The following is a 19,192-nucleotide window of genomic DNA, read 5'->3' as shown; positions in this document are numbered from 1 at the left end:
AATACAAGCACATTAACAGCTTACGGTTACGCTTGGCCCAAACTCTATTGCGGTTTGGTGTTTAAACATTATGACACACACATCAATCCTTGACTGTTCACAGCCACTTTCTGTAACCAGCCAAACAAAATCCACTGTTGCAGCACCTGCCATTATCTGGTCATAGTATTTTCTGTAACACTGATAAAATACACACTTCCATTCACCTGTGCTCCAATCAGCTACCATGGAAAAAAAAACAGCAAATAAATGAGCCATCACTGGGGAGATAAAAGAATTTCCAATTAAGTGGGAAAAAAAGGAAACAGGCAACTACGTTATATAACATATTCGGATCATTTATTTAGATAAATGTAACTGAAATGTGATACAACTTCTTAATTATACAACTGTAATAAAAATAAAGTCTTTGTTGCTGCAATCCTGCAATTGGAATCCAAATTTATTCCCATCGGGATTTTCCAGCTACTGCTGAGCTGCTCTGGCACATCATTTAGCTTTTTTCCTAAAACAAATTGCACAAGGATTTTGCTTACTCGTTAATGGTAAAATTTGCCAGCTGGAGAATAAAACAATATTCAGAGATAATACTCACTGTTCCTCACAGCAAGACTTTAAAGGCATTTTTCTCACCCAGCAGTCTCATCTAACTCAAATCCAGCTTTTCCTTCCTTCCCCCACATTGTGTGAGACACAGCAGAATCTCACTGTGTCACCAGTCGCCATATGCCACTGTAAGAGCATCCAAACATTCCTCTCTCAGTTCCAGGTACAGTTTTCATATTCTCATGCATGTATACATATAGAAATCCAAGAGTTTACCATTTTTGGATATTTAGAAACAGTTATCAACTGTTCAATCTGACAGTTATATCTGACATTTCTCAAAGCTATATGTAGAACTTTCACTGAAGGCTGTAGGTCTGCTTTGTGTCCTTCACCGAAAGGGTTATAAAGAGGGATCGCGGATCTTTTCTGTTTTTGCGAACTGTTATCGTTCCTCTCAGGGCCTCCCCTGCAAGAAAAAAGAAAGAATTTACTATGCATGATTACTGTGTATTATGTGTATCCTGCGTAACCGGTAGATGCACTACATATGCTTATGTTGTACAAGAAGCTGCTCCCAGTAAGTCAGAATTAAGTAAGTCTACAAAGGTTTCTTTTATGTTTTCAAAGCTCTAACCAATGGTCTTGAAAATGAATCTACGTCAAATGACTGCAGTTAGACCTGGTGAGGTGCTGAGTTATGTAGATGCTTTCTCAGTTGACCTACCCAAAGAACCGATATGACAATTCTACCTGTGATTAAAGGAGGGGGGAGGAACACTTTGTTTCACTCGTTTGCTTATGAACAACTGAAATTCAAAGGCTTGGACTGCAGAGATGCAGAACAGATCTTAAATTTTTACGTCTGACACTGTGTCAGGTTTTTAAATAACGTCACGTTTAAGTCAGAAAAAAATAAACCATCAAGCCAACAGCATTAACATTTTCAAGGAAGGTATGTGCAATGAAGCACTCAAGCAAGAGACTAATTTTGAAGTCAGAAGACTTTCACCTTGTTGGGGTACTCCCAGAATCACAGGGATTGGTTGGAAGAGACCTCCAAGATGACCGTGTCCAACCTCTGACCTAACACTAACCAGTCCTCCACTAAACCATATCACTAAGATCTACATCTCAACATCTTTTAAAGACCTCCAGAGATGGTGACTCAACCACTTCCCTGGGCAGCCCATTCCAATGCCTAAAAATCCTTTCAGTAAAGAAATTTCTAACATCTAACCTATTCAAGCTATCTTACTCTATTTGGTGGCTTTCAATCAGATACTCTAAGGTTTGGTTAAGGCTTGAACTTACCTCGAAGTTCCATGTCACTGTGAAAGTTCTGGAATTCTAAATTCTGTTCTGGTACTCTAGCTCTGGCCTTATGAGAATTGTACAAGTTGCTTTTTTTTTTTGTATTGAGCTAACTATACATTAGTGAATATTCTGACACGTCAAGAAAGAAAACCACAAATACAGATATTGCCTCACACTGTAAGGAAACAGGACCTATATTGTTTTTTTATTTTTTTTTTAAATGAGCTTAGCAAGCAGCTCTCTTTATTTCACAATGCTTTTGCAAAGACTGTTGCTTGCAGATATTTAAAAAAAAATTAATAAAATCCCAATGTACTTTCAGTCCTTAACAAGACCTGTAATTTCAGTTAGATTTGTAAATACGTAGAAAACCCGCTGCTGAGCGATCTTATACCATCAGTTGAGAAATACAGCAGCTGCATTTAAGCAGACGATTCTACGGAACACCCTAGAGCAGGGATGACCCAGGCCTACAGCATCAAGTTCTCTGCTGCTCTTTTACTAAGCTCCACTCCATCCATCTCCAACCCTCACACCAGCCACAGCCACTGTTACTGCTTTTCTATCCCACTGGATACCAAGTACTTCCCAAGTGTTTCTTAATGTGATTTTAAAACCAACAATTCATGCCCTGTTAAGGGGATGAAATTTTCATTATTCTTACTGAAAAACAAAACAAAACAAATAGCAATTCCAAAACTGGGCCGGTTTTTAATATGCGAGTTTTTTTTAGCAGTCTCCATTTGACACGTTATTCAGTTACATACAAACAAAGAACTGACAAAAGATCCACTGTATGAAGCATCACATCACAAAAACCTTTTCAGCAAGATTAAGTGTGGTAGCAACACTGTACGGGAGATCTAAAAACTCCTCTGTTTGGTAATTTAACAGTCGCAGATTCAGCTTCATCCCTGTGCGGCTTTATTGTTAGGACATAAATGACTGATACAACACAATGTGTTTTGCAAAGAACTGAAAAAATGTTTTCATAGTTTAGACAGATCTGACCAGTATATGAATAAATTTAAGGGGAAAAAAAGCATTATAGCCCCTCTCCAGCTGGGAATCTCAGCTTAGTTTCAGCACAAAGACTTACAGAACTGCATTGCAAAACGAATTACTTGGATTATGTTAACATTCTGTAATACAGAATGCGTTTGAAATCATGACTAAAAAACATCTAAGAACAGAATTGAAATTACATGATTTCAATCAGCCTGTAACAGTCTTATAATTTAAAGCATTTTAATATAGAACAATGCAGTAAACATGGTAAAAAATAAATATAACTTTAAAAATTACATTTGACTTTACGGAACAGAACCCTCAGAATCTGTTTCTAAATACAGTTAGTGAAACGAAGCGGTCCTTTTTTCTCAGCTATTTCTTATGCAGTAACCACATTAAATCTGCCTTTCTAAACAGTCTTTTTCTGAGGGCTGAACCAAGCAACAGCAGTGCAACCAAGTAACAGAAAGGCAATTCTGAACAATTAATCAATGTCACGTAGATATAAAATGACTGATGTTTTTTCACTGTTCTGCTGTCCTATGAACTGCCTGGAGGAAGCTGTCTGGGGGACTCAGCTGCATCACCTTGCTCTTATCACGCTCAGCTGAATGCGAGTAAACTACACAGTGCCATTGCAGTTTGATTAGGACAAACCTGAATCCATTACGACCCCCTTCCAGCATTTTTATTAGCCTTTGGGGAGTCCTGAAATTCGTCCCACAAAGAAACTGAATTCAGCAGAACCGCTGCAGAAGCTTGCTAGCTCTGGGAAAAAAACGCATCCCTACTTCCATACTGACCCACTGCCAAGTATCACACATCCTATTACATGCTCTGCTGTACACCCTGTATACATTAACTTTGAACACCCAAAATAGTTTTTGGTTTTGACTTCTATCATCAGTGCAACTGTAACTAACATCGTTTAGTTCTGTGCAACACCATCATCCGTAGGGCAAGTTCTTCAGTTCAGATACCTCTCAATGCAAGAGCCTCTGTCACTTAAGTTATTTCCAGTATTTTTCAGTCTGACTCATCTGAAATGACTTGACTGAACCCAAAGATTGTGTGCAGTCTCCTACACACATACCCTTAGCATCTATGCAAGGCTTGACATGATCCATGGTAATGAACCTTTAATGCTTCCTGCCCTTTAATACAGCTTGGTGCCCTCTCACTTTTTGATTATTAAAAAGATTGAATGAGTTAATGAATGCAGCTAGCAATCAAGGTCTCTCAAAGTTTTTCTTCTTGTGGAAAAGCTTTATCAAACTAACAGCAAGCAAAGTATGAACATACTCAAAGCATTCTTTTTTCTGCCCCACCCCCCCCCTCCCCCAAGCTTAAGGTCTTTGACTTCAAAGATTTTGGAAAGCGAGATCCCACTGGAAGTGTTTCAGACAGCTCTTATAAGACTGCAGTAGACTTGGGCTGAAGACACCTTCCAAATTGCTGTTGAGAAGCATCTTTTACAAATCCCTGCTCTGAGGTTGTGACAATCCCCCACGTTGTAACAACCACAGGTTTTACAGGGTAGTCACACTTGCCTTCACAGTTACGTACCAGTGCATTTTGACACCTCTATTCAAGATAAGGCTGTGCTCACATGAGACTGCCAATTTAAACATTATCTCATTTTCCACCCGAGTTTCAACAAACTGGAGTCACCATCTTAAATCACATTGAGGGCTAGCAAGCAACTGTAAAAAACAAGTCTTGAAAGAATTACTTTGGAAGAGTTGGCTAGGAAGCAGTTTCTACATAGCATCTATCTTTAAAAAACAAAGAAGAATGCAGGAGAGCTGATTTGATGCAGAACCAATAGCATTTCCCTTAAACTCAGTAATTTATCCTTAATCTCCCCCCATGTAATTAAACTGCAAGCACCTGCAGCTGTACACAAACCCTCACCTTCCCATTTGACCACATCTCTTTTTACTGCATCACCAACCCAGTAATTTCCAATGAGCACTTTCCATACCGAGCAAAGCAATACCAAAGTCAGTGATGACGTCTGATCTGTGACACCCTTCTTACACTGGCCAGTTAGTTTGATCAATTAAGCAGTTGTTTACTGATTCCTTTTTGTTATAGCCCTGCTCTGAAACTATACCAAGGTTCTGTCTGTATCCATCATACCCTAAGCATTTTCCTTGGCAAGTTTTCCTATCAATTGTTTCAACTCTGCAAGCCAAACCACAAAGTAGGCACCTCCAAAAAAGGCTAAACAGCCTGCCGATTAAGTTAGGACAACCTTGTACGGCTGCCTAAGATAACATGTACACACCACACCTGGCTGAGCAGTGAGATTCTCTAAGACAGATCAGGTACCAGAAATACTCGCCAAATGAAACACCGAGGGCCCTCTCCAGGGTCCTCCAACACGGAGAGTTGTACAAGCCAAACTAACTCACCTAGAAGCAGTCTCAATTCACTACATTTTGAAATAGAGATCCTGCGTTGTGTATGCTGTCTCAACTTTCAGCAGTTGCAACAAAATTGTGAGAAAACTATGTTCTTCCTGCCATACTCATCACATTCCCTTGCTGTCTCAAGAGCATTCAAAGGGGACCACACAGAAAGGCACAAGAAGCCCCGGTAATTTTTCCTACCAAACTTTTACGAAGTCAGTGAGATAAATAGGCCAGGAGAAGAGACTCTCTCCAATTAGTGCCTGATGTACACACAGATATTTCTGCAAAATAAGCAGGATGATTTTAAGCAGATTTCAAAAGCTACATCAAGATCTAGTCGGACCTCAAAAAACAAGTTTTAACAGTTACCAGCTTTTAAAAGCAAGCGACATCATTGCAACTGTAGACAGGCAAAACAAACAGTAAAATCTCAATTAGAAACCAAATGATCCAACTGGGATACATAATATTGAAGTCTTTCAGTAAAAAAATCAGAACAGATTATTTGTGACAGTAGTTTTTTGTTGTTTGCTTGTTCTTAATAAACAAACTCTCCAGGTATTCAAATCTATGTTTTCAAGTTTGTATGTTTACAAACAGCTACCCAATCGTGGAGACTGGGGAGTTCAAGATAATCATGGATTTTACAGGGGCTTAGTCATGTGCATTCTTCAGTTTTGCTATGCAAGCCTCTTCTAACTCCACCGACAAACAAATCAGGGTTTTATTTCCACTGCAAGGCACTACCAAGAACACAAAACGTTGACAATATGCTGCTTTACTGCTAATAGAATTTGCTTGCATACAGATCTGGGTTTTAACTTAATGCACTGTTACCGAACAGATTCTGTCACCCCCTTGAAATCATTTTTGTATGTATTTTTTATCTGTTCAGTAAACCCTTCGGTCAACCAAAAGAGAATGATGTTCCCTATGTAATTTTCTATTTATGAAACTTAGCAGCAGTATCACAACATACAATGGAAGAATAAGATCCATATTTGGACCATTAGTTAAGATAAAGACATAGCTTTGGCATACGAATTTTAATTTTTAAAATCGAGTTTTTCAAGCTACTAAAAGGGCTGCTAAGTGAAGCCTTGTGCTCCATAGGGAGTCTGCAATACAGTACTCTTGTCTGTGAAAAAAAAATTCTGGTAATAAAGTATCACCTGGCTTCTTTTTCTAGCTTCTTTATTTTTACTGTGTGTTAAGCAGTTAAAGCCTATCCAACCTGCTGACGCTCTTCTTACTTCATCGCACATGAGCTTTAAGTCTCTCGTCACAGTCTGTGAGGACGAAAACTAGCTTTTCAGAATACGTTAGTAGCAGAAGATTGCCCCTGTCCCCTAACTAAACCAAAATAAGCAAAAAATATCCATTAAAACTATACACAAACCTATCTATCATAGTTATGTATGAAGTTGTAATTCAGTAGCAAATCCCATCTATTAATTAGGTATAATTCTTACTGCTCCAGTCTCTACTAATTAGTTGCAATTCTTATTTCTCCAGTCTCCAGATCTGGAACTAGGTAAAGTTTCTCCCATTTCCTCTCAGAGGATCTGCAAACCCTGCACACCTAGCACAGGCTGCAGCAGGAACGGCAACGCAGGGAGGATTAGTTCCACGCTGCACCCTTTGGCAGCTAATGGCTTCATTCTATTATTAGTAGGAACAAGATCAAAATCACTTTTCTTTTTCCCCATGGATGAGAAAACAGAGCTACTTTTACAACAAATAACCTGGAACCTGGAGTCAAACAGCTGAGAAAAATACATAGTTACCACAGTAGAAAAAAGGAATTTTACCATGGCACAAAGTGGCATTTTTCTGTTAAATACCCAACAGGTTCAGATACCTCCAAGCTCAACCTCTTTCGCAGAGCAAATCCAAATACCATCATTGTTTTATGACCAGATCAGGCACATCCCCAAAAGCTATAAAGCATCTCTGATAGACTTGAAATCAGCTTTATTACTCAGACTTAAAAATTTGAGGGAACCATTTTTCTTTACCGGGAAAGAAAAAAAAATAACCTGCCTAAAAGACATGTTTTCAAAACAGGAAAATGTTTTCAAAGTATTTTATACCAATAAATCCCTCTTTCACAGCTTATTAAAACACTGGAAGCAAATGGCACCACAGTAAGCTGGCTAAACAATGAAAGAAGCAGCTCTGTCTCAATAATAGCTTTAAAAATGGAACCAAGCTTGTGGTTAGACTAAGTAGCATATTCTGTGTCTGTTTATCTCCTTGGCTTTCCTTAACTGCATTATGACTGCGCTTTGCTGTTTTTTAATCAGATTATTAAAAGATTCAAATGATATTAGTTCTATTTATTTTCCACTATCCACTACAAGAAGAGATTGTTCTGGCTAGAACAACTCATTTGGTCTCAACTGGGTGTTTTTCATTGTGTCCCGGTGCCATATAGACATTCCTTATTCTAAGTATTCTAAGAATTAGTACATATGACAGTTGAATATTGGTAAGTACAAGGAAAGGCAAAAAAGCCAAGTCTTTCAATGATTCAAATGCGTTTAATCTAATATATTTACCCTTTTCTTCAGCTAACTCACATGGAAAAAAGTCAATTTGAAGACAAAAAATCTCCCCCAAAAGCTAAGCACTTGGAGTAGAGTTCAGTTCACCATGCCAGACAGGAACAATACATGGCCAAATGGTGACAAGTTGTGCTAATTAATCAATGAACTTTAGTGACAGACAAGAAACAGCTGGAAGTGCAACTTTAGCCATACTGCAAGACAGGCGTGAACAGTTAGGTTAGCTAGTAAAACAAAAGGAAAGACTGAAGAAATCAAGGAATATAGTTAAACACGAATTACCACAGATTAATAGTAAAAAGTCACTATTTTGAAAAGAATAAAAAATAATATGAAAAATAGAAAGATATCGAAATCTCTTTTTCAAGTCACGTTACTGTAAGAGATTTTTGGAATGACAACGAATCCAAGTCAGAAACAAGATATTTTCAGAAGTCACCCAAATCAAGGAACATTCTTACATAATTATCAGGAAATACCTTCTGCCCTGATGCAGTTATATCCTCCATGAAGAAACAAAATTCCACAGAAATTAACATGGAATTGACAAAGGAAAAGGAGCTTATGTCCGTGTTTCTCTCAGAACCTTCTCTTATGCTTAAAAACAGAGAAAACTTGGCTTCTATCTTCTATAGAAGATAAAAAGAGAACAGAAAAAGATGGGAAACAGGAACTTAAATAACTACTAAGAGTAGGAATCAAGCAGAAGGAAAAGAGAAGCACAGCAGCAACAAGATATGGTACAGGAATATTTTTTTTAAATGTGAGCTAATAAAGAGGAAGAAAAAAGTTATGGTAAAAGTGATCTTGAAGGTCAACCGGGTGGTTGTGTTCACTGCTTCAAAGCACACTGTTTCTGCAGTTATCTTCAGAAAGTCACAGCACCTAGACTAGAATTCTAGATCCAGACACACCTCCCAGTAATTTCGGACATTCTGTAAATGTCAAATGATCTATGTAATATTAAATAACGAGCATATTCTAACAAATGTCATTGCACTTTAAAAAAATAAATCACTTCACACTCTATGACATTGAAATATAATGAATTTCACCAAGGAGACCTTAGCCAGCCTCATCTAGAAACTGAACAGAACACAAGCCAAGCACAAATACACCAAACCACATGTGCATTCCAAGGATCTAAAAATACGCAAAGTAAAAATCATTTAAGAACTTAAAGGATGAAAAAAAAAAAAGATCAGTCACATAACATAGTCCTTAATGCCCAAGAAAGACACTCCTGCTAAAAAGCTGTGATGGCTAATAGATGGATGAGGCTATCACAAAAGCTCTTTTAATTGAGGCCTGATGCTGCTATCACCACTGTACATTCATAATTATCATCTATCAAGAGCAGACAATATCCCCTTCTACCTCAATACTCCTCCATATCATGGATAAGCTTCTTGACCTCAATTTCTTGTGCAAGATCCACGTATGTTTCTGTGCTCTTTCTCCCCTGTATGTCTGGCCCATTTGTAAATTTTTGAGTTCAAGGCCATGGAATACCGTGAGTGGCTTAACCAACCAGCAGAACTGAGCCCCATTGCCAGACTGTCTCTAGGTCCTTCCTGATAGTCCCTAAAGAAAAACAGCCCTCAATATGAGCTGAGGAGTTCAACCGCGGTAAGCACATATTTAGTGGGTAAGTAGACAAATAATGTGCCCTTTTTCCAACATAAAAATATAGCTATTTCGTTTCCTTTGGTTATAAACAATGACCCACGATGGTCATTGGACACATTTCTATGTTTATGAAACAAAGAACGCTTCACTACTTGCATAGCAAAGTACTTTCAAAACTTACCAAATACAGGTAATTAAAACCACTAACATATAATTTTTATCTTCAAAACTTTACTCCAACAATTTATCATCTGAATTTTGGGTTAACCCGGCAACAACAAAAGCTTTGTTTACTTATGTCAGACTCAAGATAGAACATATTACAGTAGTTATTCACTTCTTAAAAGTGTTCAGCGTATCAAAATCACATCTCCCGTACTTGAGTTGATCATGTTCATGGCTGTGAGCTCTTTAAAACCCTTTTCTATTTAGAGAGTAATCCCACAAGTGCCAGGTACAACACCCATGCACGTACCTATATAAGAAATAGAGCATAACTTATGAGTGGTAAAGAAAATACTATGCAATCATTTGACCGATATGAAGCTTAAGAACATGACTGATGTTAAGAGAACCTTAATAACAGTGTTGCAGTCTTAAATCTCCCCCCGTGCCAGACAAAACTCCTTTGACACACCAATTTCTTATAAAAAACACTATGGAGCTACATTAGACATATGCCCACTTAAATATATATGTGCAAACACATATATATATACATTTTTAATGTTGATTTTACAGAACACAGATATATATTTCCTACTGCATTGCTTAAGCCAAGAAAGTTTTTAAACAGCAGCTGAAAGATTTATTTACTAGTTCTTTTTAACACATAATTCTTGAACTGTTTTACATGTAAATGATAATAGCAGTGTAACACAACCATTGTTGCACCACAACTGAATTTAAACATACCTGCTTCTACAGGAATTGGTTTCTCCAGGAGAAAAACTGTTTGCTTCCAGTGCGTTTTGGTACACCAGGGACCAGTTGAAAACAAGACCTGCAATGGAAGAGTTCAAGACTTTCATTAAAGAACACCATTTTTAATACCACAATACATCAATCAATTACCAAACACACATGCGTGTTTTCTACAACAAAACTCGCTGCCAAACAACTCAAGGTAGAAAAAATATAGAAAAAATCCTCATCTTTCAAGGCTGTTTTTAAAATCCATAACGCCACATACCTTGTTGTGACAATCCTTCTCAAAAAATATATCAAAATAACCAGCAACTGCCTGTAAAAAATAGGAAAAGGCAAATATGATGAAGGAGCAAGTGACATTCAAGAGAAAGACCATCATGAATATATATGTATGTAATTATTGTGATTTCTGCTCAAGAACATTTGCTCTGTCCCTCCTGTCATCCCACTCCTAGCCTCAAAGAGCTTCGCTCTTCAGTGCATAATTCACTAGTGGGACTTGTCTTCCAGCTTCAGTAATAAAACCCTGCAATTGCATTTTATTACAAACCTCATCTTAAGCTAAGTTTCCAAAATAACCTCCACACCCTAACTACACCTGAAATTACATATGGAAAAGTACTTTTTTATATGTGCAAGCCCACAAGCACATTAACTTCAGTTCTTCAGTCCTTGTCATCTACAGCTTCCATGACCCTCACACTAAATACACATAAAAAATGAGGAACATATTCACTCTTTGCATAGCTTAACAACATCATCCATAAAAATGTGCTGAGAACAGAAGCAGAGCATAACCAGACAATGGGTATTTTTCTTCTACTAATACATACACAGATGAGGAAGAAGAATCGCAAACGCCTCATGCTGGCCCTTTCAGCAGTTTTTAATAGTAACTCTCCATAGGACTCCTTGCAACATTTGCTCTGTCCCTCCTGTCATCCCACTCCTAGCCTCAAAAAGCTTCTCTCTTCAGTGCATAATTCACTAGTGGGACTTGTCTTCCAGCTTCAGTAATAAAAGAAATAGAAAATATCTGCACACAAAAAATATACCCACACTATTAGTTACACAGCCTTTTAATGATGGCCTGCTTTTTTGACGAAAAAAGCCTTAGACTCCCACAAGCTCAAATAATTTAAATAAATTTCAAGAAAGAACTGGAAGATGTTAATAAAAGGCAATCAGCTACGCCATTTCAACTCTGAAATGCTATCCACGCTCACCTTTGCTTCCTACTGTCTCCTACGAAAAGGCTAAAGCTAACCTGAAAATGGACCCAAGGCAGTTAAGCTTTTCTGCTCTGTCAGTCTGAAGAAATGACTCAGAACAGAACTTTTGAAAAACTGCTACTACAGATGCTAGGGAACTTCTATCCCTCTGATAGCAGGATGACATAGTCCTTCTGATAGCTATGGTATATCCAAACAAGCTATCCATCCTATTCAGTGATGGAAAGCCTGCTGCATGAACACTTACTGCAAATGGTTGTATCCTTCTTCCCACAGCAATAGTATTTTTCTATTAAGTCTATAAAAGTGGTCATTTTGAATAGTTACAAAGGCCAAGTTCTGTAGCGTGTTTTTTATAGTAAGTCAGAGAGATTGTGAAGAAAAAGACAGACAAACACACTTACAAAATCAAGGTAACCAAGCAAGTGAATGGCACATGGCTTTATCATTATGTACTAGGTAATCCAAATGACAGCTAAACCATTCCGGTATTTCTTCTTTCCAGTCTAAATCCGGAACAGACAACACGAATGTGAGTACAACTTCAAACAAAACCAAAAAAAAGTGCTAAATTACTTGTGTTAGCTTTTCAACTAACAGCACTCTAGAGAAGCTTGGAAAGCTCCAAAAACAACCACAGAGATACTAAGGGACCTTCATGACAAATGAGCACCAGATGTTGGAAATGGTGATTCTTCCATCCTGTAAGCAAGACCCTATCACTCAATGTTGAGAAACTCGTTCCCAATTGAATTACAGCCCTGTCTCTATCATGCCTTTTTTCAGTGAAGATTGAGGTTTTGACAAAGTTTTTTTTATTGACCTATCAGACTACTTTTACTGATGCACCATCTTTTTGGATGCTAGTCAGACATCTCCGAAGCCATAAGAACACCTCTTAATCATCAGTTCAATACTGTTGATATGCTTGCAGATAAAATTTAGGATAAGATTACTGGGAAGGAAAGATAAAGGTTTAGACAACAAAAACACATTAAGAATTGCGAGGGGGGTAAAAACGGCTTCCAGAGAAAATGAGACTATCAAGATACACTTCTGAGCAGAAAGCAAAGGCAGCGCCTAAAACTCCAAGCAGACATACCACAGTCGGGGGGGGAATACAAATAGCCATATGCTTGGCAGCAAGAACTAACAGAAACATTCTACATGGCACCCTGAGAAAATGTCCCCACCAGATGAATATTTTGGGGGGGGATTAAGTTCAGCCTGAAAAGAGACTGCAGCTATAAGCAAAGAAACCATCTCCCTGCTACCTGTTTCTTTCCTGTGCTCAGGGAAACGGGATTTTGTACACCTTCTGTAAATAACCAGGATAAATAACTACTTGATTCCTTACGCTGCCAATGGAAAGAAAACATTGCAACTGAAAAAGCTGAAACCTTGACATTGACCATTTAAATCAAGTAGTAACAGTATTACACATCACAAAGACTATCTTATGCAGAGTTCCAGGAATTAGTCTTTCCTACATTGATCCATTCAATTCTTTTTGTTAAGGTCTAAAATCAATCTACTCCCTTCACTGAAGCAATTGTTGAGCCACAAATTCAAAAATAAAAAACACAGAACAATATTCTAACAAAATAATTCCCCAAGACCCTAAGGATAAATTCTAGCGAACAGCTTCAGGCATTCCTCAAAACTCCTCAGTTTTACTATCTGACATGTCTTGACTGAAAGCACAGACTTTTCAAATACACTTTCTCCAGGACATTAAAACATGACAGAAAGCAAACAAACACAAGCCAACAAAAAACAAAGTCCCACCTTTTTGGTGAGCTATGAAAATCAGCTAAGATTAAGGACCCTAGTCATACATAGCTAGTAATATAGCTAGTAATTCTATGCTTTAAGTTAAACACCTAGAGAAGAAAGTCTATAGAGTATTTAACAACTAACTTTAAGAACAGATATTGTAATTTAGAAAGCTAAGGAGTTGAGTTTGTTGGTGTTTTTTCCCAACTGTTTTCACAAGTCTTTGAATGGCAACAAGAAGCATATCTTGGGCTTGCAAACTAAATATAAGATTAAGAAAGTTAAGCAACACACTGTTCACACAAACCTTAGGTGTCTCAATATCTTAAGTTAAACAGATTTTGTGAGTTTATGTAATCAAAGCTTCAGTACATTTTTCATATATTAAAACCTAGCTAACTAGTGCTGTAAATTGTTGAGGTTTTTACTAAGATTTTTGTTGAGACTACGAAGCCACTGATCTAGGAAGCATGTTATTTGCCACCACAAAACAAGGCTTAGCATAAACGAAAACACAAGTTAAGGGGTCAAATCTACCCCAAAACCTCCCTGTAACTCCAGTCTACATTTTCTACCTTCCTCCTTTAATCCTCTTGATTTCACATGGAAGATTTTATGTGCTAGGTTGCATGCATTCCCCTGCCAGTAACACAGCACTGTAAGAAGAGCTATGAAAACCTAAAATCCCTGACGGTATTACAGAAGCCCATTTTAATACTCCCAAATGCTTTAAAAAACACACACACACCAAAAAAAAAAATCCACCATCCAAACAAAACCACCACCACATCCTCAAGTTACATTTAAGCTTTGCACCACTACAGCAATGTTCTGGTATTCCACAATAATATCTTGTAAAAAAAGTGAAGTAGATGTAGCTAATGCTTTCTGCGATTTGGTCTGCAATCACTAATCCTATATATTTGAAAACAGAATCTCTCTCAAAAAATTAAAAACCTCCACAAACCAACAAGTTGCATATTCCAACTGCATATTGCAGTGGAATAAAGGGCTGGCCAGATTTTTATTTAAGGTGTCACCTTGGTGCTTTTTTTGGTTGGTTGTTTTTTACACGTAGTCAACCTAAAGAAAAGCAAAGCAGCTACAAATGTCTCTACGTCCTAGGGGACATTTTCCAACTACTGCCTTGGTTTCCTTTGTTTTAAGCAGAACAATAAACAGTTATTTCTTACATGGGAGACGGAAGATTTTCTTCATCTTTTTGCTCCACCTTTGATAACTTATTTACAACTTCACCAATGATCAATCATCAGTAACTTATGCCTTCTCTGGAAGAATCTCTCAAGTACCAGTCTCTTGAATACCGTGAAAGAGGAAAACAAAAATAATGATTTATAAACTGGTAATAAGTACCTGAAACTCCAGCCTAGCATCTAGCCCCGGTCTAGGCTCAAAGGATATTAATTATTGGGTAAGACTGCAGAAATGTTATTTTTCCTGTTCTCAAATCAATTGCCAGGAGGAAAGCAGAGCTGTGACGACAAAAACCCTAACCCCAGAACTAACTGCCTACACTTACTTCACAGGGAACTAAGAAGAGTAAATAAAGAGCTAAAGAAATAATTTAGAATCTATCTGCATTACTGGGACTGCCAAGCAGCATCCTACCAACGTGAGCAAGAGTTCGCTCAGCAACTTACAATCAAGTATTTCTGAAATCATCACAGCAGCCACTAACATCTACCCAATTTTGTCAAACCCCGGTTTTGACAGAGTCCACATAAAATAGAAAACCTCTCTGATGGGTGAATACATTAAGCTAAGGTGTTCATGCAAGCATATAAAGAACTGTAAATGAAGCACTTACACCCCACGTGACCCATTTTTTCCATGAATTCTCCTTCCCTTCAAGATAAAGCTATCTTGAACCTATTTTCATTTATTCATGTAACGCGTACAAAATACTTGAATCATAAAAAGCTTTAACAGCTGTAAAAGATGAATATTAGTACATATTCTTTATTTATACTCTTCGACTTACAGCCTTAGCTGGAACGGGAAGAAAAGACTAAATTTATCAAATTAATTCTAATATATCTGAATACTAAGGCTTTTTCTGCAGAAAATGGCTGTCTGTTCTATACGGCTTTTTAACAGGATAAAACAAATGACAGTGCTCGACTCCTTATTAGAGCTCGTATAGGCAACCTTACCAATTCACTGAGGAACAAGGAAATTAAAAATTATCATCATCACTATCACCTACAGTGAGTAATTTATCATTCTTGTTCTTCACTAGTATCATGTTCCAACAGTGAGTGGCTACAACAAATACAATTAGACAGCTGGCCACAGAAGTGGGAGATAATGTGCTTTTGATGGAGTTTATCCAAGCATGGAGATGGAATGTTTGTAACCCATGCGGCAGAGTTGCTGCGTTTCTATCACAGGAGGAAAAAAATGAAAAACCCTTGCTACTAAAAAAAATGAACAGTTTTGGGTTTTAGAAAGAATTAAGAATCCGGACACAACTGTAGAGGAGGCTCCAAGATAAGTGAACAGCTCAAAAGGCCAAATCCTGCTTCACAACATGATGCGGTACTCTTTCCTTTAAAGACAAATCATGCATTAGAGGCGTGTTTTGCAGCAGTACCCTAAACCAGATTTCCAACTGCTAACTAAAAAATTTTGTCACCTAACACTGATACGCTAATAGTTACTTTTGGCTCCCAAGTGCAAGACTGGACATGAAAGGATGAAACTGTCTAAAATATAAGCCAACTTCAGCATAGATTTTCCATAGTCAAAATAATTTTCTCCCGAGTCAACTTAATTTCCTTTCTCTTCCTGAAGGTTTTAATATATCAGTCACGTCCTCTGGTTCATTATCCTTCTTTCATCCCCTTCCTCCCTCCCACTTTTTATACGCATCCTCTGCTCTTTGACAAGATCTCCCGGGAGCAATGAAGAGATACTGCCATTTTCCTCCCGAGGGATATTGTTATTCAGCTAGGAAAGATCAACCTTGATGGACTCACAGGGGAAACACTTGCAAACAAAAGAGAAAGTTTGTCAATTGATTTCTGCACTGAGGGTAATCACCATTATATTTTATCTCAAAAGCTCACGCAGCGATCAACTTAGAACACAATTAATGGAATATTTTCCTAGCAGCATCTACTAACTGATATTAGCCAGATGTCTCATTAAAATCAGCAGTGACAAACCCTAGTTCCTTACCAGGAAAATGCACTTTTGCTAGCTAATTTAATTTATTTTTGGCCATTATCTTTGTAAGACTAAAATCAAGTCAACCTGCACTAGAAGTGCCTTGAATCAATTTAATATAATGATTCTATGCAGTCGCTTCATGCTTCAAAACTCTTCCATCTTTGAAAGCTACAATAATGATAAAGAAGCTTAATACATTTAAGATACTACTGAGGTACTACTCAGAAGGTACTATTAAGTAGTAAACCGTAGGAAGGGAAAAAAATTAACAGGAAGAATACTTGCTCCAAGAAAAACCTTGACTCCTCCCACCCCAGAATAACTTCTGAAATCCTTAAGACCACACACAAGGTCACCTGTCAGATTTAAATAATTATTTTCACTCAATCTTTCCATATTTCTCAGGATAATAATGATTTTCTTGAAGACCCATCTAATTGCTTGAAGACCTGGAAGAGAAACTATTTAGAGCATGAAGCATTTTTAAAGGGTATGGTTTGAACAAGTACATCTCAGGATCACTTGTGATACCTTTAGGATGCACATATAGAGATGTTAGGCTGATCTGTTTAAATGTGATTTTATGCTCTACTAGATAAATATTTACGTTCTCTCATATGTATACCAACTATGACAGTAATTTGAAATCATTTACAGATGGAAGGACAGACAACTCTGATATGTTTCTATTAGTAAGTAATACTAAGCTGTAAACCACAGGAAGAAGAAAGAAAAATTAACAGATTTTTTCCTCTCTGAAAACAACCTTTACTGTGGTCCTTCCAGCCAAAGAACAGAAAAAAAAAAAACGCTGTTCCTAAGTATCCCCAAAGCAACATGGAACAGATTTCCTACAGCCTTTACAAAACACATCCAGATGCGATTACTTGTACAGTCCACAACAACAGAAATTAAGTATGGGAGAAATGAAGAGGTCAATTTCTCTGTCAAGACTGAAAACAAACAAGTACAATTTCAAATAGTATATACTAAAGGGGATAAAAAACAAGACCAAAGAGAAATTAAGGTCAGACTTTGGAGGTATTGAGCATCTTACCACTGAAATTAGAAGGGCAGCCTCTCCTCCTTGAGGAGTCCTGCTGTTGTTCCAAGACAATCAAAGCTAAAGTGCTAATTAGTTGCTAAAAAGACCGCCTTGTTGCTTTGATTCCTGTCAGCTTATACTACTTACTGTCCTGTTACCACAAAAAGAAAACAGGTTGATGGGAGGAAGCAACAGATCGCCAGCTAAAAGTTCAGCTTTTCAATGATTAATTTTATGTTACATACTACAACTGGTTAAGGCCACAATTCCTTACTAAATTACTTCTCATCAGTGCTATGCTTCTGCTAAAACAAGTTCAACAGTAGCAGCAATGCCTTCCAAGCTGTCAATACATCTCCATGGAAGAACATCTATGGTATAGCCCTCTGCACTCACGTAGTACCTTGGAAGGAAGCAGCACACAAGCCACACTCCCCAAAACTCAAATAACTGCATGAACTAGTAGCTGCCCTGCAACTGGATCCACCAAATTGCTAATGTATCTGAAGTCTTTCGGTTGATATTCATTTGTTTTGTTTGTTTCTTAAACAGATGAGTTTAAGAGTAGTCAAGTTTTGACAATAACAGTGGTATGAATTTAGCTTTACTGTTGATTGCAGCACTTGGAAAAGGACAAATAAATCTGTTTTCACACCTACATGACAGAAAAAGGGCCAAGAAAAAACTCCTTGGAAATCAATTTTAGGTTGTCAACTGAAATAAAACAAAAACACACACAAGCATACAAGGATTTGTTTTCCAACTGCCATTTTGGGTGGAATATTTTCTTTGCAACTAAAACTAACATATTTTCAAATGTTAATACCCAAACATGCAAAAAAAAAATCACAAAACAGAGCAGCCAAGTACATTAAGCTAGAACTGTGGGAAATGTTTATTTTCTTGTGTAGAAAACGAACAAAACTGAAACAAAACAAAAAGCCAGTAGAACAAAAAAACAGATGCAAACAAGAGAAGCATCAAATGTTATTTTCAAAGGACAAATTGCAATCCTAAAACATCTCCTCAAAAATTCTCAACATAAATAATGGACTTTCATTGTTCATTTGCTGCAAGGTTAGGCAGCCTGATATGATGGATGAACTGTCAACTCACAACTAAACTTGTACAATCCATCATAGAAAGAGTAGAAATTTCACTCAAAGTGTCAATAAACCTAAATGATGAAGTGCAAAATACTTTACAGAGTTCTGATCATTTTTTAGAACCTGCATTCACTGCAAAAATTCAGAAACACTGTTCTCTCCCTACTCCCCATATCTTCACCCTTCAAGTTGTAAAATGCAGACGTACATTTTGATTTTTGTCAGTCACCTGATTATTACCACCATCAGGAGTATAAAATTGAAATTATATTTTTGTAAAGGTCTAGTGCTAGGGAAAATGATTTTTACTAAATAAGCTACTTTACTCTACACAAACATCAAATATCACCAAGATTTTGTAATGATTTCCATTTACTAATCACTTACTGAAAAGTGGCCAAATTAAGGTAACTAGTCCACGGCT

General features: G+C 37.3%; 1 protein-coding gene across 4 annotated transcripts in view; it reads right to left on the bottom strand.

Annotated features, from left to right (window-relative positions):
• Window positions 1–317: 317 nt before the first annotated feature.
• The window catches only part of PRMT3 (protein arginine methyltransferase 3), a 196,821-nt gene continuing 177,946 nt past the window's right edge, over window positions 318–19,192 (bottom strand). For 3 of the 4 annotated variants that reach the window (XM_072039135.1, XM_072039134.1, XM_072039133.1), the window contains 3 exons: window positions 10,680–10,730; window positions 10,403–10,490; window positions 318–1,015 (listed from right to left, as the gene is read on the bottom strand). In XM_072039135.1, coding sequence (XP_071895236.1) covers window positions 906–1,015; window positions 10,403–10,490; window positions 10,680–10,730 — 249 coding nt within the window. In that variant the 3' untranslated portion in view covers window positions 318–905. Of the gene's footprint in view, window positions 1,016–10,401; window positions 10,491–10,679; window positions 10,731–11,250; window positions 11,454–19,192 lie in introns of those variants that run through there. The other variant, XR_011809800.1, reaches the window with a different exon arrangement.

This window comes from Anas platyrhynchos, chromosome 5, assembly GCF_047663525.1.
Source record: "Anas platyrhynchos isolate ZD024472 breed Pekin duck chromosome 5, IASCAAS_PekinDuck_T2T, whole genome shotgun sequence".
Lineage (NCBI taxonomy): Eukaryota > Metazoa > Chordata > Aves > Anseriformes > Anatidae > Anas > Anas platyrhynchos.
The sequence above is the reverse complement of the archived record's forward strand: the minus strand, read 5'-3'. Positions and strand labels throughout refer to the sequence as shown.